At 36.2% G+C, this 27857-nt stretch overlaps 1 protein-coding gene across 3 annotated transcripts in view; it reads left to right on the forward strand.

Moving 5' to 3' along the window:
- The window catches only part of FYB1 (FYN binding protein 1), a 152752-nt gene extending 126816 nt beyond the window's left edge, over positions 1-25936 (forward strand). For 2 of the 3 annotated variants that reach the window (XM_046000368.1, XM_046000369.1), the window contains exons 10-19: positions 1380-1402; positions 2418-2484; positions 3424-3561; positions 5253-5278; positions 7659-7725; positions 10804-10894; positions 11879-12041; positions 20568-20601; positions 22843-22874; positions 23898-25936. In XM_046000368.1, coding sequence (XP_045856324.1) covers positions 1380-1402; positions 2418-2484; positions 3424-3561; positions 5253-5278; positions 7659-7725; positions 10804-10894; positions 11879-12041; positions 20568-20601; positions 22843-22874; positions 23898-23920 — 664 coding nt within the window. In that variant the 3' untranslated portion in view covers positions 23921-25936. The remainder of the gene's footprint in view (positions 1-1379; positions 1403-2417; positions 2485-3423; positions 3562-5252; positions 5279-7658; positions 7726-10803; positions 10895-11878; positions 12042-20567; positions 20602-22842; positions 22875-23897) is intronic. The other variant, XM_046000370.1, reaches the window with a different exon arrangement.
- The last annotated feature ends 1921 nt before the right edge of the window (positions 25937-27857 follow it).

Raw genomic sequence — 27857 nt, forward strand, 5'->3', positions numbered from 1 at the left:
ACTTCATTTTTCAGAGCCTCGGGCTCCTTTCTGCAAAATGAAAAGTTTAAAACAGACTTCTGAGACTTTCCCAGTTCTCACAATCTACTCTTCTTTTGCTCTAGCAGAACTCACATTTTAGTGGAAGACACAGGCAAGAACACAGATGATTATAAAATAGGGAAAATATAGAGTGTTAGAGACATAAATAAGAAATACAAGTAATATGGGGCACCTGGGTGGCTCAGTGAGTTAAAGCCGCTGCCTTCGGCTCAGGTCGTGATCCCAGGGTCCTGGGATGGAGCCCCATGTCGGGCTCTCTGCTCAGCAGGGAGCCTGCTTCCTCCTCTCTCTCTGCCTGCCTCTCTGCCTAGTTGTGATTTCTCTCTGTCAAATAAAAAAAAAAAAAATGCAAGTAATATGGATTAGAAAATTGGGGACCACACTATTTACAATAATAAGAATAAAATTTCAGGGTGCCTGGTTGGCTCAGTCGGTTAAGCATCCAACTGTTGATTTTGGCTCAGGTCGTGATTTCAGGGTCGGAAGATTGAGCCCTACATCAGGCTCTGTGCTGGGTACGGAGCCTGCTTAAGTTTCTCTCCCTCTCTCTCTGCCCCCAACCCCTACTTGCTCTCTGTCTCTCAGATAAACAAATCTTAAAAAAAAAAAAGAAGAAGAAGAATATTTCATGAATAAGATTTCAATGTTTTCGAAATTCTCTCTTTAAAAAAGAATATAATGCTACTGGACTAATATAAAATGCTGTGGCTATAAAATATTGCAAGCGAATTGGAGCCACTTCAACGGCACAGTCAGTTAAGCCTCTGCCTTCAGCTCAGGTCATGATCTCAGAGTCCTGGGATCAAGCCCTGTGTCAAGCTCCCTGTTCAGTGGGGAATCTGTTTCTTACTCTCCTTTTGCCCCTCTCCCCGACTCCTGCTCTCTTTCTCTCCCTCTCAAATAAATAAATAAATAAAATCTTTTTAAAAGAGAGAGAGAGAATTGAATTGAACATAATAATGGTTCTATATGACTTCTGGAATACTACTGTTAGTTGGTTGGTTGTTTTTCATAAATCTATTTATGAAATGAAGCAGTAATGTATAGCCTAAAAACTACCCCATGGGAAATGTCAAAAGCAAACAGTAACACGGTTTTGAAGACTTTATGTAGTACTGACCCTCACTTGATTCTTATCAGGTTTGCTTTGTTTTGTTTCTTGCCTTGTTTCTGTCATGATAAGGAACAATGTTTCTTCCTCTTTACATAAAACATCCTGACAACTTTGAACTGCAATGTTCCTTCTCTTTTGTATAACTGTTCAATATAAGTACTTCTCTTCCCAATAGCTACTTAGCTCATATGCTAATTTAATTTGTTTATTTTTTTTCCCCTAGCCACAGTCAGAGTGGAAGTGGAGGTAAGCCACCTACTTTTATCAGCAGTTTCTTCAAGTCTTCATCATTTGTGTCTATATTAATGATGAGATGATTTTGTTTGCAAATAATGAGGAAGATCTTAATGTGGGTACCACTGGACTGGGAGCTAAGACCTGGGTTCCACCCCTGCCCACTGAGTGACCCTAAACAAGTCACTTCTTCTGAGCTTGTTGTGGGTCATAGGGTGACGCTATTTTCAGTGTTCCCGGGGCAAACTTGATTTATGCCAATTGTCTGAGCACAATTACATCCCCTTCAATTTTAGAAGTATCTTTATTTGGATAATTTATATGGTTAGCTTAACATGACTCCTAAAGACTCCTCCTATTCTCATCACCAAAATAAAGCTTTTTATTCATAACTTTCAGTAACAAAATTCTCATCCTAAAAGTCAGATTTCAAGTTCTTTGTATGTATATCTGAACAGTGGAGGTACTCAATAAACTTTTTTAAATAAATATTTGTCAAATGGCAAGGATCCTGAGGGTTTACAACAAAGGGTTTAACTCTTAAAATATCACCTTGATTAAATGAATCAGAGCTATTGCCAAATTTCAAAAACTCACATTTCATTCTGTTTTTCTTCACTTGTATCTTGATCAGTATTTTTCTGAATGTCCCCTCATTATTAATTAAATTTTTATCACTTTCTCCCTCTTTCCACAGTATTTAACTCTATTCCCATTCAGTTTTATTTTTTCTCATATTCTCCCCCATTCCTTTTATCTCCAAATGCACAGTGCCCTTTATCTTCCTTCATATATTTATTAAATTTCACCTCTAAGAATTCCTTTGTAAATAATCCACAAAACAATTTGCCTACTACCTTTGTGAGAGTGGGAAAATAAAGTTATTTTTTAAATTAAATGGTTGATAAGGAACAGGGATTCTTCTGGAGTTAAAGAAGGCAGATTTATCATCAAATTTTGAGTGTTGGTTATATGACCAAATTATAAAATTAACAGAAGATCTTTTTCCCCCACCATCCAAATGAAGGAATGTTCCCACCTCCCCCAGACGATGATATTTATGATGGGATTGAAGAGGAAGATGCTGAAGATGGGTAAGAATAATCAGTGGTCTACTTTCTCGAAATATTTTTACATTCTGAAATTTAGTGTTGATTTCTAGTTAGAATAAAAAGCAAAAAATTGTGCTCCTTATTACAACCATCAATAATGATTTGAATGTTTAATTAATAGCAGAAGTAAGTCAGAAAGTGTAATTGCACCACACTTCAGGTGAAGTAGTAGATTATTTGGAAGAACCTCAACAACTTTGTCAAAGGAAGTAAAATGAAAAAGAATGATCTGTTAGAGATTTTTTTTTTCAAACTTTTCCCAATCATTTGTTTATTAATCAATAATCTCTGGAGAGTTTATCAGTTGCATGGCTATCTTCTGTATAATAATCATACTTATAGGCAATCCGAATAAAAGGAAACCATCTGTTATTTGTGGCAAAACCAGTATTGAGGGGGGAAGGGGTAACGGGGCATCCAGCATTAAGGAGGGCACGTGATGTAACGAGCAGTGGCTGTTACATACAACTGATGAATCACTGAACTCCACCCCAGAAACTAGTAATACACTATATATTAATTAACTGAATTTAAATTTAAAATAAAAATTAAAAAACAGTATTGAATGCTTAATTCTCTAGTTATTTAAATTTTTGTATTGGCGTATTTTAAAATTTAAGATCTGTCACTTAATTTTAAACACAAAATAATGCAAAATTGATGTTTAATAAAACTTAATTTTGACTTAGATTGCTATTCTAAAGCCAAGAGGAATTGCACTAAATAAAAAAAAGTATCTTGCCTACTACTTACCTAGTAGCGGCAGCATTCAAAGACCATGGCACCATCTTGTGGAATACAATGAGTCACTTGCTGCCTGAATGATCAATGCAGTATAATTACGAAAAATCTGAATGTCCCCCCAACGTCTTCACATTCCACTGATGATTCCATTCTGATCCATGCCTGCATGCTCCTAAGCTCCACACTACAGGTTGAAGACAAGAGTAATTCGTGGTCCTGGGGGATTTTGAAGATGTTAAAGGGAAAAGATGACAGAAAGAAAAGTATACGAGAGAAACCTAAAGTCCCTGAGTCAGACAATAATGAAGGTTCATCGTAAGAGTCAACCAACCAAATTCAGTGCACAATAACTACACTAATGTGGATTTAATCAAATGCTACTAATATTTTATAACCAATAACCAAATTCCAACAGGCTTAAGTCACTTCAGTGTTATTTGCCATTAGTCCTCTTAGCCTCTTTAATGGTATCATCCTTTACTCACGCATTTACAGAAAAGGAACAGAAAGTATTAAAAAATTGTCATATGCTTCACAGATATATATTGCCTTCCCTATAAACACGCATAGATAACACACACGTATGCACACACACACCTTTACACACTCATAACACACTGCATTTCATAGAGCTTTTTTTTAATTGCAGCATCATTCATAACTAAAAGCTCACTGTTCCAATGCCACATTTTATTATGTAATATTTTGTAGTGATTCTCCTTCAAAATACACATTCTCTTTTCAAAATTAGTTTGCCAGAAATAAAGGACACAATTGGAATGTCTCTTCTCTAAATTCAGTATTTATTTTTTTTTACTTTTTTTTTTTTAAAGATTTTATTTATTTGACAGAGAGAGAGAGATCACAAGTAGACAGAGAGGCAGGCAGAGAGAGAGGGGGAAGCAGGCTCCCTGCTGAGCAGAGAGCCCGATGCGGGGCTTGAACCCAGGACCCTGAGATCATGACCTGAGCCGAAGGCAGAGGCTTAACCCACTGAGCCAACAAGGCACCCTGTCTAAATTCAGTATTTAAAGTCTTTGTAGCTCTATAGAGTCTCCATACTTCACTAAAGCCTTTATCAAATATTAGTTCCACATAGACGTCCTCATTTTAAACTTTTCTGTGAGACCTAAAACCAGCCCTTAGTCAACAAGACACTCGAAATTGTAAGTAAACATAACAAATCCTCTTTTTTAAAAAACAATTCCTCTCTTGATGCAGCATTTCAAATGCAGACCTTACTTAGAAACAAGGCAGGATTATTTTTGCTGCTTCAATTGCACACCTCCTAATTTTAATTTTCAGTCATTTGAACTAATGACCTCTCACACCTTAGTGTAACTGTGCACCATTCTTCTAGTGATGTGTGTTTGTGTGTGTGTTTAAAGTTCAGGAAGTAATAAAAGCAAAGGTCTTTTTTCTGTTGCAACTAAATACCACCAAATCCTGATTTCAGATCACTTCTATTAATAAGCTCTCCCTGTCTGGTTTCACGGGATATTCCTCTCTTATTCACCATTCTCCTGTTAGGGAAAACAGGGTCATACAAAGAATCCTATGACCTTTGTTCATTTCAGCCCTCTATTTCCACTCCTTAAGGCAAATAAAAAGTTTCAACCTGAGCTATGCTGTAAGGATTCTAAAACTTTCAGCCCATTGAATTTACTCTGGTGGTATAATATGCCCAAACTTCATAGAACAAATCTGAAAATATTGGTCAAATGGCTATGGGCAAAACCAACCATTGAATGGCTTGACTTTGGGCTTTTTTGGCCACCATTAGAGTTCAAAACAAAACAAAACACAAAAACTTGTGAAATTCCAAATTGATGGACAAAAACTGAGACTGAGTGGAGAAATGGAGATGAGAAAGGAATGACCACCAGCAGATTAATTAGCCTTCAGAAGCCTTCAGGTTGTTGCTTGTTCACGTCTCTCCTAAATAAAAGGGCTCAATTCCTGTGTTTATATCGGTCTGATTATAATGTGTTCTCATTTCTTTCCAGTTTCCCTTCTCCTCCTAAACAATTGAGTAAGTAATAAAAACTAATTACACATTTTACATCTCATTTCTTGCAGATGGGGTAGTAGGAAAGCATTGGATATAGTCATGGTATCTAGAGGAAAGCCCTGACTCTGAAAATATTAACTTGTGTAAACTTGTCAAGCAACTTCTCCTGGGTGGGGAGGGAGGGGGGAGACAGTTTCTCAACAGTTAGATAATGAGAAGAGGAAAATTTTTAATATTGGGTGTTTTTTAAGATTTTATTTATTCATTTGCCAGAGAGAGAGAGAGAGAGTACATGCAGGGGCACGCAGAAGGAGAAGCAGGCTCCATGGTGAGCAGGGACCCTCCCCCAACGCAGAACTCCATTCCAGGACCCTGGGATCATGACCTTAGGGGAAAGCAGACGCTTAATGAACTGAGCCACCCAGTGTCCCTAATATTGATGGTTTTTAAACAGTTCACCCATGGAGAAAGGAGTGAAAGGACAAAGGAACTATGGAGAAAGGACAAGTGGGCAGGGATAGACACTGATATTTCTCATGTCTCCTCTACCCCAGTTCAGTCAAGCCTGATGTATTGGGCTTCTGCATAAGGATTTCTAAAAATGTACCAGATTATATAACGCCAAGGCCCTTCTAAATCTAAATTTCTTTGATTTTTTAAATGTATAATTTATATTGTATTTGGAAAATTTTCCACTGTTAAATGTAAAACAGTTTCTTCTTCGTACCATTTTGATCAGCTTATTTTTTTTATCCCTGCTGAGACAGACCTTTCAAAGATTCTTCTTAAATTGACTTTGAACAAAATAAAATGTCTCACAAGAATATTCAGGGGCATTCAAAAAGTTTGAATTTATAAATAAATCAAAAGAGAAAAACTAAACACACAGATAATCTATTCTTCCAGACTGTTTATCTGACCTCATTTTCAGTTATCAGTTTGAAAATACGTAAGGCTCTAATTCGAATTGATTAATAACTGATGAAGAGTTTATATCTTAATCTATAATTTTCAAAAAGTATTCAAGAAATTTAGCTCCACAAGGGGTAGGTATAAAGTGAAACAAATGTGATCAATTAAGTTAAAAAAAATGTGGGGATTTTTTTTGTTTTAATTTTCTTTTATTTTTAATTGTCTTTTTTGTACATATGTATGAAATAGTAATTTTTCCCATTCTGGAAGCCAATGATATGACATATTTTTTCTAATATTAATGATGGGTTCTTCACATAACTATGAAATTAATTACATGAGTTGGGGGGAGAATGTACATATGTACATACACAGACACACATGTATATAATATAAAATACACATACATATGTACTCTCTCTATATATATATATACAGAGAGAGAGAGATTCTTTTTTTTTTTTAAAGATTTTATTTATTTATTTGACAGAGATCACAAGTAGCAGAGAGGCAGGCAGAGAGAGAGGAGGAAGCAGGCTCTCTGCGGAGCAGAGAGCGCGATGTGGGTCTCTATCCCAGCACCCTGAGATCAAGACCTGAGCCGAAGGCAGAGGCTTTAACCCACTGAGCCACCCAGGCGCCCCAAGAAAGAGATTCTTAAAGGAAATTAAATCCTTGCCTCTAGCAGAGAGCATTTAAACTTTCTATGATAATCATTCCTTAAAACATTTGTACTCTTTTCAACTCATTTCAGCCTAATTTGTTGTGGAGCAACTTAACAAGTGCAGAGAGGAAGCAATTCTCCTGACTTTATTAACAAGAGGTCTAGATGGAAGAAAAGTGTCTGCGGGCTGGGAAAGCCGTTGTACCACTTAAAGGCATAGGCACTTTTCCACCAACACTGATTCTCAGTACCTGCTGGGACCAGACATGTCTTATTAATAGAAATATTCTTCTATTAAGGTGGTACCACATCTAATATTACTATAAGTTAAAAATTAATTAGAGACAGATCAGTGAATAAAAGAGAATGATAGGTAGACAGACATAGAAAGGTACAGACATATAAATAAAATAATGTATATTATCTGAGCAACCCAAATCCCCTAAGAATCAGTCTCTACTGCCTATTGCCATGGCCGGTAATGCTGATTTTTTTGTCAGCAATATACTAATCCTGCCATTCATCCCATGCGTGGATCTTCAGATAATCTCAGTCACTAGTTTGGGAGATTTATCCTGATAATGTTAGTGACAATCATGACCACTGGCTTTTTTTAGGGAAATTTAGCAGAAGCATCCAGGCAGAGAGAGAAAACCTCTCGACCCTTCAAGGAGAAGACAGTGTTTCCAGAAGAAATGTACAGAGACCCAAGGAAAACTGATTTTGTTGTTCTCAAAACATTTTTTATATTAAAAAAATCATCAGATGCTCATATCAAAATTCAAACTAAAAGTTTTCAACATTTGATATTTTGCCTTTTGTTAGATGTGGGAGATGAAGTTTACGATGACGTGGATGCGTCTGATTTCCCTGCTCCACCCCCAGAGCTGATGTAAGTCAAATGTTCCCATTTTGAGGTAAAATCCGACCGCTAGTAGAACTTTTTTTTTAACCGCAGCGTCGTATCTAAAAGCTCACAATCCAATGCCACATTTTATTATACAATATTTTATAGTGGCTACCCTTCAAAAGACACATCCTCTTTTAAAAATCAGTCTGCCAGAATTAAAGGACACAATTTGGAATGTCTTTTCCCTAAATACAGTACTTAAAGTCTTTGAACCTCAGTATAGAGTCTCCATATGTCACTAAAGTCTTTATAAAATGTTAATTCCTCATAGAATTCCTCATTTTAAACTCTTCTGTGAGACCTAAAACCGATACTCAGTAAACAAGACACTCAACATCGTAAGTACACACAACAAATCCAAAAAAGAAAATTCAAATAGAATAAATTTCCAAAGGTTTGTGCATATTATGTTCGATCCTGTTCAGTCTGTCGCCTCTCTGATCCAAGCTCTAAAGTTTCAGCCGACCTTGTGGGTGGAAAGCCTTGATCCTGATCTCCCCCCTCTTCCACATTCTCCCCTCCTTTGCCAGTCTCTCTCCTCCTCCCCCTCTCCGGGGTGTTCTGTTCCCTGTCCTCTAATTATTCTCTGCCTGGTGACTCACTGATGTGATCATTCATTTATTCATTCATATACTCATTCACTGGGAAAATATTTGAGAGCCTGATCACAACTGATCTCACTGATTCATCTCCTCTCTTTATTTTTACCCTTTTGCCCAAAGCTTTTTTTGTCTTGAATTCACTTTTAAGTTTATATCTCAGCTCTCACCTACCTTCTTCAAATCTCTTCTGTCCTCCACAAGATTTTTTCCTTTTATGAAAGAAAAGATGATTTTTGTTTTGAAAGGACTTTATTATGTCTCTTTTTCACAAAAACATCAGATTCTCAAAGTTTCCATTCAAATAAAAGAAAAAAAGCATTAAGAGTGAAGAGTGACATTCTTCAGCTCACCTAAGGTTTCGATTTAATTTCAGGCTAAAACTGTATGAAAACCTGTTAAGATCAGTTAGTACAAAAGGAGTACTTTTTGAAACCTCTTTTGAAATAAAAAATAACATGGTAAGATGCTTTTTTTATATTCCAATAAGCATGTGAGATGAGCTGATCCATACGGTGTATGAAAGCAAGAATACTTCTGTAGCTTTCTCAGGAAAAAAGGTAAATAAAAAGATCTTGAGCTTGGTTAGTTAAAGGAAGAATGTGACATAGATGAGAGATAATATGCAGTGTCTTCTGAGTAATACTGCAAAAATGCATGCGTGCTTATCTACTTAGTATTTATTTTTTACCAACACCATTAAGCTAATTTTACTGAACAAGTGAAAATATCAAGATCAAAGAAACTGAAAGGGGAATATGCTATCATCTCTATATGAAAATCAAGTTCTCTAGACACAACAAACAAGAAAAATAAAAAGAGAATCATTCTCCTTTTTTTCTGAAAGGAAAACCTAATCTTCAGTTAAAATGTTAGGTTTGAAAATTCCTCACCATTGGGGAGTTACTTCTATCCCTGACATGTTTTAATGCATTTTTCTGTGTTTTCTATTACTGTAGAAATGTCACCCTATTCCATTAAACAGCTCTCCGGAAACCCAGTTACACACTGGATCTTTTCTTCAAGTCGAATAAACCCCAGCTTATTAAACTCAGCTGATTAAACTTACGTGATATGTACCATTTTCTTTGCTGCTGCTTATTTTCAGAGCTTAAGACTATTTTATGTTCTCTAATGTAATATTCTATTTTTGACTAAAACTAAATTTCGATAAGTTATTTTCTAAGAGAGCTCTTGGACCACTTTTTTTTTTTTTTTTTTTTGACAGAGAGAGAGATCACAAGTAGGCAGAGAGGCAGGCAGAGAGAGAGGAGGAAGCAGGCTCCCTGCTGAGCAGAGAGCCCGATGTGGGGCTCCATCCCAGGACCCTGGGATCATGACTTGAGCCGAAGGCAGCGGCCCAATCCACTGAGCCACCCAGGCGCCCCATTCTCTTGGACCACTTTTAACATGCACATATATCCTGATAGCTCCAAAGCGCTAATTTGGAACAGCAAATCCACTAGTACCCAGAGCGCCGTGACGTGGGAAGTACTGAGAAAGGCTGCAGAACCCAAGGCAGGACATTGTGCTAATTCATTTCACAGTAAATGAATTAATTCTAAGATCAAGCCTTAGGAATCAAGTATTTTGAATATATCAGTCATAAACAAAACTTTATTGTAGGTAATCTAGAGAAAAATGAACATCTGTGTTTAGAACTTTTCATTATTCACAAAAATTCTGATTTTTAAAATTCTCTCCTTCAGAGACATCCAGCCTTTCCCTAACGTCCACATTCAACCCTAGCAAATGTTCCTCAACCTTGGTTGCAAATTAGTATTATCTGTGGAGCCTTAAAATACATATATGTCTGTATCTAGACCCCACTCAGTCTAATTAATTAGAATGTATTTAATTTAATTAGAATTTCTAGGAATTAGACAAAGGCATTGGTACTTTTTAAAAACTTCCCAGGTGATCTTATATATGGCCAGGCTGAGGAATCACTATCGTAGGCTTATTCTTATGACATTGGCATCAGCCCAGTTCGTGTCTATGAGAGATGTGAAAACTGGACATATAGATAAACTTCTCAAGCCATAAAAATCAGTTTAAAAAAAAGTTCTCTTTAGAAAATCCTTTTCTGTGATATTGACCAAGCAACTTAATTATCTAGGAAGGTTTGAAAAATGCAGAGAGGTTGACAACAGGTGGGTTGAATCATATGAAACCTCTGATATGTAACCTTGTTCACACGGTACCTGAGTAATTTTACCTGGCTCAGTATAGTAAATAATCACTTATTCCATTTTAACTCATAATCTGTATTCTTTTGAAGAATTTCTTCTGTGTTACAAAATATTATCACTTCTTACAGGGAATGTACTAGATTTCTAAGAAAAGATTTTAATTAAAAACAAAATTTAACAAAATTGTAATTTTAGGGATGAAGTCTCTATTGTATGCTGTTCTTTTTAAACTAAACTAAATGCTGTTTATGTGTGTTCTGTCATCTTAGTCAAGGAGCCAAGGCTAAGACAGAAGAAAAAGACCCCAAGAAGTTAAAAAAGCAGGAAAAAGAAGAGAAAGACTTCAGGAAAAAATTTAAAGTATGTCATATTTAAATATCAGACAAAGTTCAAAGTGCTAATGAAAAAAAACTATTTTTAAGTACCAAAATGCACATATTAAAAGTGTAATTATCCGTATCAGTTATCCATCCTAACTCCTTTATTTTTTATATAATTTTCTTTACATTTGAATGTATTCCTTTAACAAATTAAGCAAGCTCTCTTGCATGCACAATATATATACTGCAATAATCATTTAAACTTAACTGAATAATAAGATAATCTAAAAATAGAATGGATTTAAAAATATATATGTCTATATGTACAAATACATATACATACACTGGAAAATTATTCAGCTATGAAAAAGAAGGAAATCTTGCCACTTGTGACAAATGAGTGGCCCCTGAGGGCATTATGCTAAGAGAAGTAAGTCAAATTGAGGAAAACAAATATTCTATAAAATCATTTATATGTGGAATCTTAAAAAGCCAACTCACAGAAGCAAAGTAAAATGAGAGTTACCAGAAGCTGGGGTGGGGGACATGGAGGAGATGTTGGTTAACAGTACAGTCTTTCAGTTATAGGATGAATAAGCTTTAGGGGTCCGGTGTACAGCATGGTCATTATGGTTAGCAATACTCTAATATACTTGAAAGTGGTAAAGAGAGTAAATCTTAAATGTTCTCACCACAAAAAAAAGTGGAAATTATGTGAGGTGTTGGAGGTATTAGCTAAAGATTTGATGATAATCATTTTGTAATACATGGGTATATCAAATCAACACATGGACACCTTAAATTTTAAAAACATTTTTAATTTTTAAAATAGTGATTGTATTAGGTTGGTTGAGATTGTGAGTGGTTTTGCCCTCAAAATTTTTTCTTTAATGTTTTTACATTTTTTTAAAAAAACAAGGAACTATTCATGAAGCAAAGGCTTTCTTAGTAAATCCGTCACTAAGGGAATTCGTTTAATAGTACATATCAATCAATTATATAAATGTTTTTCTTTATTTTCCAGTATGATGGCGAAATTAGAGTCCTGTATTCAACCAAAGTTGCACCTTCCTTTACTTCCAAAAGGTGGGGCACCAGAGATCTGCAGGTGAAACCTGGTGAAGCTCTTGAAGTTATACAAAGCACTGATGATACAAAAGTTCTCTGCAGAAATGAAGAAGGAAAATGTAAGTCACTGCTTCCTTTTCGTCATCGAACATGTTTCCCCGATCAGTCCTGTTTTATTAACCTTGTTTTGTCTATGCTTTATGAATTGTGGCATACATTAAGAAACTAGAGATCGTGCTGCGTGGAAATCAATGTTATTTTATTTGAATCCTTTTTCATCTCCCACCTGCTGTATTTGGCACTGTGGTGCCCAGTTCATGCCAAATTTGTACTTCTCAAAATGCCAATCCACAGACCACCAGCATCAGAAAACCCTTTGTGTATTAAAATCACAGTTGCCTGGACCCGCCCTGAGCATGCTGAGTCATGAGTCCTGGGGAGCTAGACAGAAGCTGTGACCCTCAGTGCTTCTCTGGCTTATTCTCGGGTACACCAGGGGGAGAAGCAGTGTGCTGAAGGGGTGAGCGGCTCTTGTTGGGGTCTGGTTTTGAGATTATATAGCACACAGCACATCTAGAATTTCCAGTCTTCCTACCTTGCAGACTGACTTGTTTTCAGTTCGTACTTGGATACACTTCATACGCCGTAGTCTTCCTAATGAATATGAGAGAGTCTCCTGTCTTCTTTGACTTTGTGGGCTATTGAAACAGACAGACGGACATCTTTTTGTCACATCTGAAAAGGAAGCTTATTTCACTTAAAGACCAGGGAAGGGTAATTCAAAATGATGCTTCCTCTATTTTTTTTAATTTAATTTCAATTTAATTCCAGTGTTGTTAATGTGCAGTGTTATATTAGTTCCAGGTGTAAAATATGGTGAGTCGCCGCTCACTACACCCCACACCCCCTGGGACTCACCCCAGTGCATGCCTTCGTACCACGTCATATTCCACGGGTTTACAAGAGAGTCCCTGTCTCTTTGACTTTATCGGCTATTAAAACCCACAGATGGAAATGTTCTTGTCAAGTTTTAAAAGGAAGCTTATTTTACTTAAAGTCCAAGGAACAGCCATTCAAAATCACGTGTTCTTTATTTAAAAGCAAAGACTCGGCGTGGCTGTCCCCCTATCAGCTTGGTTAGTCTGTGTGGAAAACATGAACTCTGAGTCGAATTTTAATGACAGGAAGGTGACTCAGGGACAGGAACTGAAATGGGAGTTTTAAGAATAAAACCGGTGACTCAAGGTTGGGGAAATGGATCTAAAGTTATCATGGAGGAGGTGTGGTTGGCTTTTAAAAGGAGAAAATGAAACGTGGGTACAAAGGATAAAAGACACGAGTGGTGTAGTATTAAGGCTCAAAGGTCACGGTAGCTAATGTGTAAACAGTGCTCCAGCAGACGAAGAAAGCCCCCGTTCAGACTAGCATATGTGAGGATGTACCCCAAGGAATAGCTTTACATGCAGAAAAACTCCATGCGTTAAAAGGTCATCAAAAATATTAAAAAGTTGAAAAATTCCAAAAGTTTTAAATAGGTTATGATTACTATACCAGATTGAATATTTACACAAGGACTATGATAATAATGTGAGGAAATTCTCACGGCACGACAGTAAGAGAAATAAGAAGCCAGCTTCATGTGGGATAGGATTTATAGCCCTGTTAAAAAAAAATTATACAAATAAAAGAAACTAAGGGACACTGCTGAGAGTGGCTGATTGGGGTGATGAGCCTAAATGAAACTGTTTTCTTTCCTCTGACTTCCAAATTATATCACATTTCTGACAAGAGAGAATTGTCCGAGGACTTGCCCTGTGGCCCTTTCTCTGGAGCCCAAGCTTCAGACCGATCTTGCCGTGCTGTCCCGAGAGGCTTATCTTTTGCAACCAATCCCGTGTAAAGTCACGCCTCACAACTCCAACGTGCACACCCATCGCGTGGGAATCTTGTCCAAAGTGCTGATTCTCATTCAGCGGGTCTGAGGTGAGGTATAACGTTCTGCATTTTCCCAAGCTGCCAGGGAATGGATACTGCTGGCACAATGAACATACTCTTGCGTAACAAGGGTACAAATGGCTTCATCAACAACCTGTATGGATATAGATGAGCAGGAAGAAGCAGCTTCAGAAACGGAAATGTGGAGGAGACTTATCCTTCTAGAAGCCAGTGAATCTTAAGCATGAGACAAACAGGAACGACTCGGGGATGATTCTGTAATGTGCTATCATTTCCTACTTGGACATCAGTAATTCCGAATACTGTTATGAATACTGGAGGGCTCCTGCTCTCTTAGAAATCATCATCTGTTCAAACTGAGAAGGGCAAACATGTGAAATGCTGATAAGTCACAAGCAAAGGCTCCACGTAACTTCTATCATTTTTTCGTGGTGCAACACCAACGCACTTTACAATTCCCAAGCTCACGGGTAACTACTTCAAGTCATGGGTGGTTCGGGGACTGTCTCAAACAGAATGGAAACCTGATGATTCTATCAGCAGCGCTTGCATAACTGTTGTTTTATATTTAAAGACTCTCTTTGGACTGGGCTTTGTCTCAGCTTCTGCATTTAGGGAGTGATTCTGGGAATCTTATGAGCAAGTGGAAAAGGAGACAGGAAAGGAGAGGCAGTCAACAAAGCCTTGTTATGGAAAAAGTGGCCACTTAGGTAATTGCAGCTTATACCAGTTGAGAACTCAGAGTGGCAGTGTTATCACATCCAATGAGAAACAAATTGGGGTATTGTTACACCAACTCCTGTCCATGCGGAGTTGAAGCCTACTCCCGGGCAGGGGGCAAGCCATTCGGGATACTGAGCAAGATGATGAAGAGCTCTGGAAGCCAGAGAAAATGGATCAGTTAAAAAAAAAAAAAATTGCAAGTATTGTCCTTTGGAAGTTGGGTGAACCAAAAGGCACTGACATGTAGGGGTGAAGGTCTATGGGAAGACCACCTAGAGCATCTGCTGTTGTCTTTCATGTTGAGCTTTATTCCAAAATGTAATTAACATATCTGCTTAATTTCACTTTTATTTTGCCAAATCTCCTGCTTTTCATAATTTTTTGAAACTTCCTGCTTATTCCTTTCTTGAACTGGACCCTTGGCATTCTTAATTTCCCTAATCTCTGATCCATTACTCAGGTGACTTCTATAGGATTTGGGAGGATTGTTGTGTGGATTTAAGCCTCTCGCATCTAGATTTTTGCAATAGCCTTTCAAATGGTATGTCTCCCTTACCCTTGTTCTCAGCCAATCCACCTGCCACACTGTTACTCAACTATTATTTTTTTAAAAACACAAATATTCTCTCTAGGCTATTATATAAAACCCTATAGATTTAGCCTCAAACCCATTAACTATCCTATCGGCAACTGCCACTCCAAAAATATATACTAGTGACTTGTCATTCCCTGAGTAAATTATGCTATTTCATCCTTCTATGCTGTTTTATTCTTCTAATGCTCATAATTGTCTAGTAAAAACAATCCAGTTGTCATCTAAAATTAGAAACACACCCACTCCCTACTCCCCAGTCACCCATCACAATTTATCTGTCTAGCCACACCATGCTACTGCTTTTGTCCTTCTAATTGTCCTTCCTGTTTTATCAATCTGTTATTCATATTAGACCCTGAGCTGGAGAGTAGATTCACTGAAATGTTGTCAACATTGTACTGCCAGTCCTCCCGCGATACCTGGCACCTTGTTCAGGGCTTACTGAATTGAAAGTAATAATTTGGAGATTGCAGTTGGAGAACCAGATGAAAGTCTGACGTAGAGACACGCATAAGAAGTCTGTAGAGGAGTTTAACTTGTTAGGAGACAGAAGTTCTCTGTCTTGGTCTTAGTGATATGGTTTGCTTGTTGTGTATCATGTAGGAGCCTTTAAATCTTTTGGTTCCTTATTTCTATATCTGTCTAGCTGTAAAGGCATTTGTCATCCAATACCATCATAATCTTAACATCTTCCCTACTTTCCACTCATTAATCCATCAAAGAAAAGAAAACATAGTTTATAAACTTAATTTGGAATGGTAGAAATTAGAGGAGAAAGTATTAACAACAATCTCTTCCCATTATGGAGTTGAGTATAAGCCACCCTTACAAGCATTATCACATTTGATCAATTATCCCACTGGCTTGTGGAAACACATATCGAAGAGGCATTGAGATGTTAAGTATGTATTTCTGGCACATTCTCAAATGTTTAGAATTTCTCGCTAATATTTGAATGTATTCCACAACTCAGTGTCTCATAAGCTGTATGTTTCCCCACCTCCTGTAGGCAAATTTCTACAAAAACTGTGGAAGGAGACATGAACTGAATTATTTATGGTTAAAATGCTCTCCATTTTCTTTGGGCATCAAGGAAAGGGAATTTCAAATATAGTTTGGATTTTCTCAAATCCTATTAATCATTTCTTTGCTTAAATAATTTTGTTTTCAATTTTAAAACAGCAGATGCTCACTGAAGAAAATTTTCTAAATTCAGAAACTTAAAAGTCCCTGGATTCAAAGCCCTAGAAATCAGGAGAGAGGGACAGAGAGAAAGAAGACAAGGAGAGAGAACATTTTTATAGCACTAGGCTAATAATTTATATTTAGTTTTATACACTGTGTTTCATTTTTTTTTCTTTCTGTAATATTATGAGCATGTCCCTTTGATCTCAGGCATTGTTCTACTTGCACGGGTACCTGTGCAACATGATATTATTGTTTTTAACTGCATGAGGCCAAATTGAGTAAACTGAACTTCATTTCTGGACTTAGCTCACAACCAATGAAATAATAAAGAAATTTAAAAAGTTGTCATTTTTATTAAGAAATTTGAAAATATTACAACAAAGATATTTTCAACTTTTCCAAAGATGTTTTTGTGTTTCCTTCATAATTTTGTATTCGTGACACCCTTCTTAAAGGTCAGTCAGTGCTGAGAACTGGCACACGTGGGGGATGGGTGTTACTTTCTTAATTAGCTCTATCCCACCACATATTTCAAAACACTTGTTTCAAACCACTTTGTTCTGCTGTATGAATATGAAGTTTCCAAATAATCATCTCATATTAGGTGTGAGAATCCCTTGTGAGTCAGCACCCACAGTAAACATGGTGCCCATTCTACATGGCATGGAGCCATGATGACTTTTTTGCTTATTTCATTGTATTTTTCATTAATACTCCTTATGATGGACGTACATGGAAGACTGAAGTAAAGAGATCATTTTTCTACTGCAAAAAAAAATTATTTCTAGGAACTATAAGGAAGAGATTATATAAAATATAAAAATTCATAATGGGTCACTTTTTTCAACATTGTCATGAATCAATGATGCTTTTAATCAAATGAGGTTTTAGAGATTTTTAAAGGTACTAGACAGCGAAACCTATGTTGTATTAAAAGTCATTAATCCTAGGGTGCCTGGGTGGCTCAGTAGGTTAAGCCTCTGCCTTTGGCTCAGTTCATGATCTCAGGGTCCTGGGATCGACTCCCCCCACCATTGGGCTCTCTGCTCAGCAGGGACCCTGCTTCCCTCTCTCTCTGCCCGCTGCTCTGCCTAATTGTGATCTCTCTCTCTCTGTCAAATAAATATAAATCTTTTTTAAAAAGTCATTAATCCTTTAAAAATGCTATATAATAATAATTTTATAGCTAATGAGTCCCAAATCATATCATTTATTAAAATAAAGCAATACACTACCATCCCACACTGCATCTCCTTGATACATTTTTCTTAAATAATATTCATAATCATTCATATTTATGTAGCTCACACACAGAAGCAACAGCCACAGCAGAGCATTCAGTGAAAAGAAAAGCTATTCCTTAGAGCTCTGGAACAGCCAAGACATAGGAGGAAATGTAAAAGGGGTTTGAGAACCTAAAATATATTTTTTATAATTAATTTTGTGAAGACAGGCTATTAAGCTGTATATCAAAGTTATTAACTTTGGTCATGTAAAGGACTATTGAATGCTTAATTACTACAGACAGTACTTTATCCAGGTCTACACAATTTTAGCATACATGAGTTTTTAAAAGATTACCTAAAAGCAAAGGAAAATAAAAACCTTTAATTTCCAAAAATGGTGATTATATTCTCTTTGTTTTGTTCTTTATTTCTTTAAATCTCCTAAAGATTTTCTTTAAAAAAGAACAAAACAGGAATATATTTGATACTGTAGTAAGTCCAGTCTCTGGCAATAGCTTTAATTTTGTATATGTTTCTCTAATTTCGTATCTTCTAATATTAGTTCAGAGACATTCCAAAGCCTGAACAGCTCACAGAGGTTTCCTTCACTGTCAAAAGCTTCAGGGGCGTCTGGGTGGCTCAGTGGGTTAGGGCCTTTGCCTTTGGCTCAGGTCATGATCTCGGGGTCCTGGGATCGAGTCCCGCATCGGGCTCTCTGCTCAGCAGGGAGCCTGCTTCCCTTCCTCTCTCTCTGCCTGCCTCTCTGCCTACTGCGATCTCTGTCTGTCAAATAAATAAATAAAATCTTTAAAAAAAAAAAAAGTTTCAGCTCATCCATGTCATTACTTTTAAATTATTAACTTAAACATGAATATCTCATGGGAACACTTATTATTATATTCTTTTAATTTCCAGTTTGTTTTAAGGAAAAAAATTGTAAAAAAAAAAAAAAGGAACAAAAGCAGAGCCACCATTTTTAACTAATGGAAACAAAAAGTTTGGACTATTACTGTCTATAGAAAAATGTTCACATTTTATTTTAGCTCCAAACACCAGGGCGGGTAAAAAACTGAAAATAAATTTAAGTTATTGGGACCATGACATGAAATTCACAGTTTGTTCTGAAAACGTGTTATCTGCCTAGATTTTTCTCTTTTGAGAGACACACATAGAATTGAATTTTTTAGAGACACGCTTATCCCCCTTTAAAAATTATGTTAAATTATGATATATACCCTAAATTTTTTAGAAGTCTGTTAACATGAAATGAATAAAATAATTGTAATATCAAAGGCAACCAAGGATATTAACTTTAGATATTCGTACAGTAATAATTTTTGCCACTTTTGCTTAACTGAAATAAAAAAGGAAGGTATAACAAGGTCTAACTTCTCAGAGTCTGAGAAAAATATTACATTATGGTGCTTTTATCATTTTGACACATGCTTCATTATTTCCATACTACAGGAATTCAAAGATAACTTTCAGTTTCCATTTCCAAATAGGATTCTAATAAAATTTTCATTAAAAAGGGATGAATTTCTTGATAAAATATTTCAGTGGAGGTTTTTGTTTTTTTTTTTACTCTGGAATATTTCAAGGGAAAGTTCATTTTCTTAAGTTTCAATCTAGAGTTTCATTTGTATGATCCCACTTTTTTAAAAAATGTTTTTGCATGTTAAATCAATGACAATATGACATCAGTATGTTTATGTTAATATCATCTGTATTACTCTTTGCCCATGTTTATCATTTTTTACACATTTACCCTAATAAAAATGAAATCTAAAGTGGACCAAGCCAAACTGACTCTGAAAGAATTTAGAGGCTGTATGGACAAGGCAATGAAAGCTGCTAATCTCAAGCATATAGTAGAGTTTAGGTGCTAACACAAAACTAATCATTCCAAAGACTAGTAATATTAATTAAATGTCAACAGAAACTTTCTCAGAAAAAAATAGTGTGTATCTTTTCTTAGGATTGTTTTGCATAGTAGGGGCAAAGATAAGGTCCTTAAAAAAAAAAAACTTTGCTTTTTTTGCACCAAGTATGGTCTACTTGCTATTTAACAGGGGAATCACTAGAATGCCTGCTGTGTGTTCTTCTAATGATTTGTATCATGAAAGATGAAAATGCACGTGTCAACACTCTGTCAAATGGCAAAAGCAATATGGAAGACCTTCCACGCTGAACTTGAGAACTATTATGAGACCATTTAGAATGCATACTCCCCCAAGTAATTGCAAGACTGCTGATCTGCAAGGGGAGTTGAACAATTTTGACTCTATTCAATACAATAATATTTTAAAACTTAAGGCTTTGATCTGATGGTATTTGAAATAACTACATACAAACTATTTTTCTATTTAGAGAAACTATAAATTCTCCCTAGGACAGGTCGCATGGGTAACACCATGAAGAAATAGAGTAGAATTTGGAAGAGCCTTGTGCTACAACATGCAGTAGCTTGGAGAAGAAGATAAATTGTTTATCTTTAAGGGGAAAGCTAGTAAATGGAGGAAAAGAGACTTGTAGGAGAGAGGGAAAAAATTAGAAAGAAAAGGGGAGGGGCGCCTGGGTGGCTCAGTGGGTTAAAGTCTCTGCCTTCGGCTCAGGTCAGATCCCAGGGTCCTGGGATTGAGCCCCGTGGTGGGCTCTCTGCTCAGCAGGGAGCCTGCTTCCTCTCTCTCTGCCTGCCTCTCTGCCTACTTATGATCTTTGTCTGTCAAATAAATAAATAAATAAAATCTTTAAAAAAAAAAAGAAAGGAAGGGGAGAAAGTGGACATGAATAAGAAAAATTGGTCATATTTGGAAATAGAATTATTCAGTATACTATATCACATTATATCATATCACATTACATTAGATATTCAATTCTATTTCACTTTCTTAAAAGAAACAGTAAAGATTATTCAAATCTGTACTATTAATAAAATTTACTTTTTTTTTTCATAGATGGTTATGTCCTTCGGAGTTACTTGGTGGACAAGTAAGTTCATTTTCTTCTGCTAATAAAAAGAGTGTTATATAATTCTTTAAGAAAGATTCCTAATATCATCTAAACAATATAATCTACTAAACTGTCATAAATAAATTTTAAAACAATATGCTATACTAAATCAGTATAGTACCACCCATCATAAAGTTAAGGTTTTCATAAAGTGTCACTCTTTTAAATAGACAAGAACTCTTCTCATTCTTGAGTACACAGTTCATAGTCATAAACATTCATTTGAGACAGATGTAGCAAACATTGGAGACAGGGGAAAACCACTAACACTTTCATTCAAATTTTGCCTTTCACTTACTGATAAATGCAGTTGGTTGAACTGAATTAATCAGGGACCGATTAATGTCTACACAGTAGATGCTAATGTCACTTGTTAGTAATTTGACCCCAACTGAGGGCTTTTCTTTATTAGGCATAGTAGAGTATTAAGTTACCTTTTTGGTAGCATGCCAGAATAAAGATTGTCATCAATGATTCTCCTATTCTTATGAATAAGACGTTGTCACAGTCTGGTACTAGTATTCTATGAGAGTTCCCCTCAAACGTTATAAGATTCTGTTCCAAGTATATCAGTGCAAGAAGTGAACTCCATTAGCAGGTGCATATGCCAACATAAAGATTTACAGAATTCTGCATAATAAAAAAATCAAGGAAGATTCACAAACTGTATTCATGAACAACCTGACGCCAATCAGACAAATCAGGAAACTAGTAAAGAGTGAAAAGAAAAATAACTATAATACTTTTCTTTTTCTCAGAGCATTAATCACAATGGGAGGCAAGCACTTCTCTATTTTATGAAAGATACTAATTTCAAGGAATGACTATGTGGCAAGTAATAGGACATCTTCATCAGTGATTAGTAGAGGATGATGAAGAGAGAAGTTAGAGAGTATAGTCTAAGTAATTATTGGTTCACCATCTGCTGAAGTGATTGCTTAGCAAATGTTTATTGAATGGATGATAGGAAAATCTGTCCTCTTTGCATCTGTGTCAGATTTCCATTAGCTAAGGATTCCCTTAATCTCAGAGAAAGGATCCAAACAGAAGACAGAGGAAACCTACAGCATCTGCCATAGTTGGCAGCAACTTGGAGGGCTTGCTGCTGTTTCCATGATAAAAGCAGAGATAGTACAGGGACCAAAAGTGAGTCTGGTCAAGGTGACAGTCACCTTACATTTCTGAACTTTGAAACTGTTCTACATTTCAAGGCTATATTTGCATTTACAATACTTCCTATTTTAATTACTTGTATATCATTCTCTCCTCCATTAGATTATAAGCTTCTTGAAATCAAAGCTTGCATTTTACCCATATTTATATCTCCTTGTACATGGGAAGGACTTATTAAGTGTATAGAACAGAATATTTTACAAAGATTCGATACCAAGTACAACCAAAATGTGTAAAAGTAGCCAGAACTATTATTATGCATCAGCCTATAACCATAAATATTTTTAGAATTAAGTAACATAAGAATCACCATACTAACCATATCTTGGCTACTGATTTTGAAACTAATATTTATGTATTTTATAATTAATATTTATAAATTGTTATTAGAAATACAAAAATTATGCACTCATTTCCTAAGTCAAAATTATTCTATTCTTTAAATATTATTCTATTTCATTTGATATTTGAAGTTCAAGTGAAAGTATAAATCTGATATTAACAAATACAAAGAATCCATTAGGGGAGCCCCTGGCTGGCTCAGTTGGGGGAATGTGTGGCTCTTGATCTCTGGGTCCTGAGTTCAAGCCCCATGTGGGCTGTAGAGATTACTTAAAAAAAAAAAAAAAAAAAGACTCCATTGGGACCCCAAGTGGAGTATTGTGCCATGATTTTTCAGTTTGTTCAGTTCAATAAGCACTTCTTATAATGCACAGCTCTGTGTTAGGCTCACGGTTGGATCTAAAAATGAATAAAGCATGGTATGTGCTCTTGAGGTAAGTTTCCCCTATCGCATATGTCTATGATATGAAATAAATTGTGGGTTTTTCGGTTATTTTTAGAATAGAACAGAGAATTAGGTTAAAGGAATGAAAGATGATGTAGATGAATACAAAATCTCTTCCCATTTATAAATTCACATTTAACTTCTCACCTTTAAATGTTTAATTGTGTCATATAAAATCATATTACTAAGTTTTTAATCTAGAGATTGCCTTAATGTTGAGAACATATTTTCTTTAAAAAAATTATTTTCTCCATTTACAGTGATGGAGAGATCTACGATGACATTGCTGATGGTAAGTCCCACATGGCACCCACCACTGAGAACAATAACAGTGAGTTTACTGTTCTTACAAATACTCAAAATAGCTTGCTGGATTAATTAGAGCTTTTCAATCTGATCAGAATTTGAATCACTTGAAAATGTTAGGAAAGGTAAATGCTCTGGTATAATTTAAAAAATTATTTTTGCACACGACTGGAAATGAAGGAAGAATCTTATTTATTTTCTTTGAAAACAGAAGTACGAAAATAATGTGAACTTTTCATTCTACTATTAATCTTAATACAAATAACTTTATCTTCAAAAATATGTGTACTTGACCAATTAGTAGGTCCAGTATACATATTTTAATTCATAACCTATAATACTCACTAGTATTCTTTTAGCATCCCATATTTATAAATTACAATCTAAAAAATTAATCTCAATTGAAGTGATGCATAGAGTTACTCATGATGTGGCCTTTTAGTTTCCTTTTAAACTTATAATTCTTATTGATATTTAACAACTTCAATCTCATTTAGAAAACTACCAAAAAATACATTTAATTAAGTGCCGGATAAAATAATTCTGAGTCTCATTTTGACAAAAAATAAATCTGTCCAGGGCACCCGGGTGGCTCATTTGGTTAAGGGACTGCCTTGGACTTAGGTCATGATCCTGGAATCCTAGGATCCAGTCCCGCATGGGGCTTCCTGCTTGGGGGCGGGGGTTGGAAGTGAGTCTACTTCTCCCTCTAACCCTCCTCCATCTCCTGCTCTCTCTCTCAAATAAATAAATAAAATCTTAAAAAAAAAAAAAGAAGAAGAAGAAATCTGTCCAGAACTTTGTTAGAATTATATACTGAGCAATGTAAATTAAATCCATATATGGTCTTCCATGTAACTACTTTTCACAAAGTGAGCCAATTCTACATTTTTCTACATTTTTTTTAACCCTAAACTGGGTGAGTGTGAATTACCCACATTTCTAGCCTTGGAATGCTTAGAAGCTATGTGTTTTGTATACCTCTATTGAAATTTGTATTTTTTTTCAGGTTGCATCTATGACAATGACTAGGTCTCCGCCTTGTTCATTCTGCTATGTTCATTTGACACCAAAATGAAGTCTGAATTTTAATTGATGTGGGATTGGATATCATAGAAAATGGATGCATGCAACTACTTATTACCATTCACTATAAAAATCTGATTATGAAGTTTTAAAACTGTGGACTTAGAAAATGATCTTAACATCTTGGGAGACTGCATCAGTGAGCTGTAAGAATTATGAAATATTCCATTTCCGGTTCAGCTACAGTTGTGAAGAAGCTTCTTGTAGATCATCAGGAGACAACCTCTCCTCTCTAAAAAGAAAGAAAAAATTGAGAAGAAATGACTGTGTTGTCTAAAGAGATAAGAGGAGGAAGAATAAAGAAATATAAGGAAGAAAATATTAAAACATTCCACAAGATAGAAAACTATCGTTTGAACCTCTAATGGTGATTGTCTCTTATAGTCTTTATTCAGATCCTCTATCTTTAAAGGGGCACAACTGTCTCCTCTCTTGCTGGTGGGATCAATGTTCTAAAAACTACAGTGGCAGCAGAGTTTGTGTATAAAGATTGTCCCTGTTTGTTAATTGTGAATATATGTTAATTATTTGGTGAGAATGTATGCATCTAGTGCACCACTTCAGATTAAAACTGTAGAAGAGTCAAAAATTGGTTTTCTTTTTGCAGACTCATCCACTAACCGTCTAATTACGTGCTCTGTTTAAAGTACTGTTGGAACTAGAGTAGATAAGAATGAGGACTACCCTAAAATTATGAAGAATGGAAGATGGACTTTGAAATTAATTAGGCTTTAATGGCACCTCTTCACTATGAAGTCTCTTTTGAAAGTTTTTGCTCCTCAATTACTTCTGTGGAACTTTTTTTAAACCACTTTCCTGGAAAGTTGGCCTAGTGTTTGGACTAGAATGTTCCCTACTCATACATACTCTTTCCCAAAGCACCTCCAAACAAAACGTGAAGCATTTGGATTCCAAATGCTAAGAACACTAAACACCATGCTACAAAATGCAAGACTCCTAACACCCAAGAAAATAGCATGTTAGGTAATTTTTTCTCAGCTTCCAAAATAGGTAAATCCTAAAGCTGGCTCTACTACCAATGAACCATGATGTGGTATTTGGTAAACTAGTTTCCTTGTCTGCAAATTACAGGATTAGACGAAATCAGTTTTTCCCAACAATTTTATGACCAGTGGCCTCAAACTTTTATAATCCTCCCCAATCCCAAATCCTGTATTTCAGAAGCCTTTGTGTATTTTTAAAACTCACTGATTAAATAATGACTAACACATTTTCCGTATTTTAATATTTCAAAGTCTCATTGGAGCTTCTGAAGAGTGTCCCCACTGAATTGAAATCATTTCAAATCATTGTAAGCTCAGCCTTCATATGGGTAATTTCTATATGGGGTGTCAACATTTGAAAATAGATTAGAAAGAAAGACAGGAAGGAAGGAAGGAGACGGGAGAGAGAGAGAGGAAGGAAGGAAGGAAGGAAGAAAGAAAAGGCCATCAACCTTTATTGTTCAACTTATAGAGTCAGGAAGTCTGGTGCCCCACATTAGAAATCAATGATGTCCAAGTCCCCCTCTAATTATGAAATACTTTGATGTCTACTTTTTGATAGGGTAAGCCAGTATACGCTCATATGATGAAATTATTTTAATAGATAAATTACATGGTTCAAAAGTGTTTTTGTTTTTATTAAATTTGGTAGCAAATATACATAATACACTGACAGTATATCTCCAGTTATTTTTTTCCGATTGAAAATAACATAAATCCAATACAATATCAGTTTTTAAAATTCCAAATTAAACCAGGAGAATATTTTAGAGTTTTGGGTTATACACCAAGAAACAGATACATACAATGCCTACAAAAGATTTATATAATAGATAATCATCTTAATATAAAAGTCATATTTGACATGTTAATTTTATTATATTAAGTGTCATTTCTGTTGTAGTGTAATGTATAGAATTTTGTCATGTGAGAAGAGCTACAAATAAATAATACCTTTAGCAGATAACTTTGCCGCCTACTTCATCAAGGAATTGAGGTCCTCAACCTTTCTTTCCCGTAATTTGATCCCACATCTGCAGAGTCTTTCTTTAAGCCCAATCATTCCTGTTTTCGCTTCAGCCTCAGAGGATGGAGTACCTCCTGTTTAAGACTAAACCTTCCAGTAGTGTCCCTGATGCTTTTCTTCCTATTTTGAATGAAATTGAAAAAAACAAACACAAGTCCCTTCAACTTCCAACAGTGTTCAACCTCAACCCATGTTCAGACATTATCCCAGGGAATAAGATACCACTCCTCAAAGCCATAACGTTTATCCAGTTTCTTCTTTCTTTCTCTGAAGTCTTCTTCCTTCACAACTAACTAATTCTCTCTCACACACAAAGATCCTGTCCAACTTTTCCTCCTTTCTCTTCCTCTTCTTTAACTTCTTCCATTGTGCAGATTTCCTCCTGTGGACTTACAAACATACTGAAGTTCTTCTCATTCAAAAAACAAGAGAAAGGGCGCCTGGGTGGCTCAGTGGGTTAAAGCCTCTGCCTTCGGCTCAGGTCATGATCTCAGGATCCTGGGACATGATCTCAGGATCCTGGGATTGAGCCCCACATCGGACTCTCTGCTCAGCGGGAGCCTGCTTCCTCGTCTCTCTCTGCCTGTCTCTCCACCTGCTTGTGATCTTGTCTGTCAAATAAATAAGTAAAAATCTTAAAAAAAAAAAAAAAGAGAAAACCTTGCCTTGAATCCAAACATCTCTCAAACTACAACCAATTTCTATCTTCTATCTTCCTTTTCTCATCCCATGGTCTGAAAATGGTAGGGTGCATTCGACAACCAGGAGAATACTAGCCTCACAGGCCCCCAACTATAGGAGGTTTAATTCACCAAAGGTCCTGCCTTTTACACTCTGAAACCCATTTCCACAGCTATGCCAACACCAGGCTTCCCACAGACTGCTCCCAGCCAATGACCAAGCATGGCAGTCCTGTTCTTGAAAGGTACAGAAGCCATCAGGTGGCAGCCTGTGGTTTGAAATCTCTCCCACTACCTAGGCGAAACTTCCTTACCCTGCATAGTACTCTGAGAGGCTTCTTCCCAACATTCCTCCCTCCCCTCTTCATTAGGGTCAGACTGCAGTTGCTCTCTGATGGCTCCTCCTACTTTCCCTGGCTCCCTCCCCATTTCCTCTCACACATACATTTTTTCCACTTTTTTGCAACATCAGCCATTTATGATGGGAAATAAATCAGATAGAAGCACGGACCACACTATAGCTCTGCAACTTACCAATAACGAGGGGCATTTTCGTGGGGGTGAGTGATGGACAAACCTCAGTTATTGTCTAGGACAGCCAGATTGCATTTATGCTAGAAGCGCCAAATGCCCCTGAAAGGTCTAGCAGGAATAGAATCATAAAAAACTAAGGCTGCTGCACATGAACTCCTTGGCATCTGATAGGATGCAAATAGCATGGGCTGGAATAGAAATTTAAAGTCAAATCATGGTTGGGGATTTGCCCAGTTGAGAATAATATTCAATAGCTAATACAAGGCTATTTGTGGACAGGTTCTTAGTAGCAAAGAAGACGGAAAACATCCTATCGCCACCTTATCTCAGTTTTTAGAAACAGATGTTTGAAATAATGTAATATTTTTCAAAAACTTCAGTTAAGTTGATGAAGAATTATATTCAGGCATGTAAACTCTCTCTTCCCTTTCAAACTCATGATCTTATACACGCCGTCAGATATGAAAGCTTGACTCTCCATCACCTCTCTGGGAGTGGTACTAGAGGTAAGACTTTTTAAGGTAAGATGAAATTTGGGTTATTGTTCTTTAATTAATATGATATGCTTGTTAGAGTTTTGCCCTATATGGGAGAAGCTGTGTTAAGAAAGAAACTGAAATGCTGTAGTCACCCACATG

The sequence above is a fragment of the Meles meles genome, chromosome 3 (genome assembly GCF_922984935.1).
Source record: "Meles meles chromosome 3, mMelMel3.1 paternal haplotype, whole genome shotgun sequence".
Taxonomy (NCBI): domain Eukaryota; kingdom Metazoa; phylum Chordata; class Mammalia; order Carnivora; family Mustelidae; genus Meles; species Meles meles.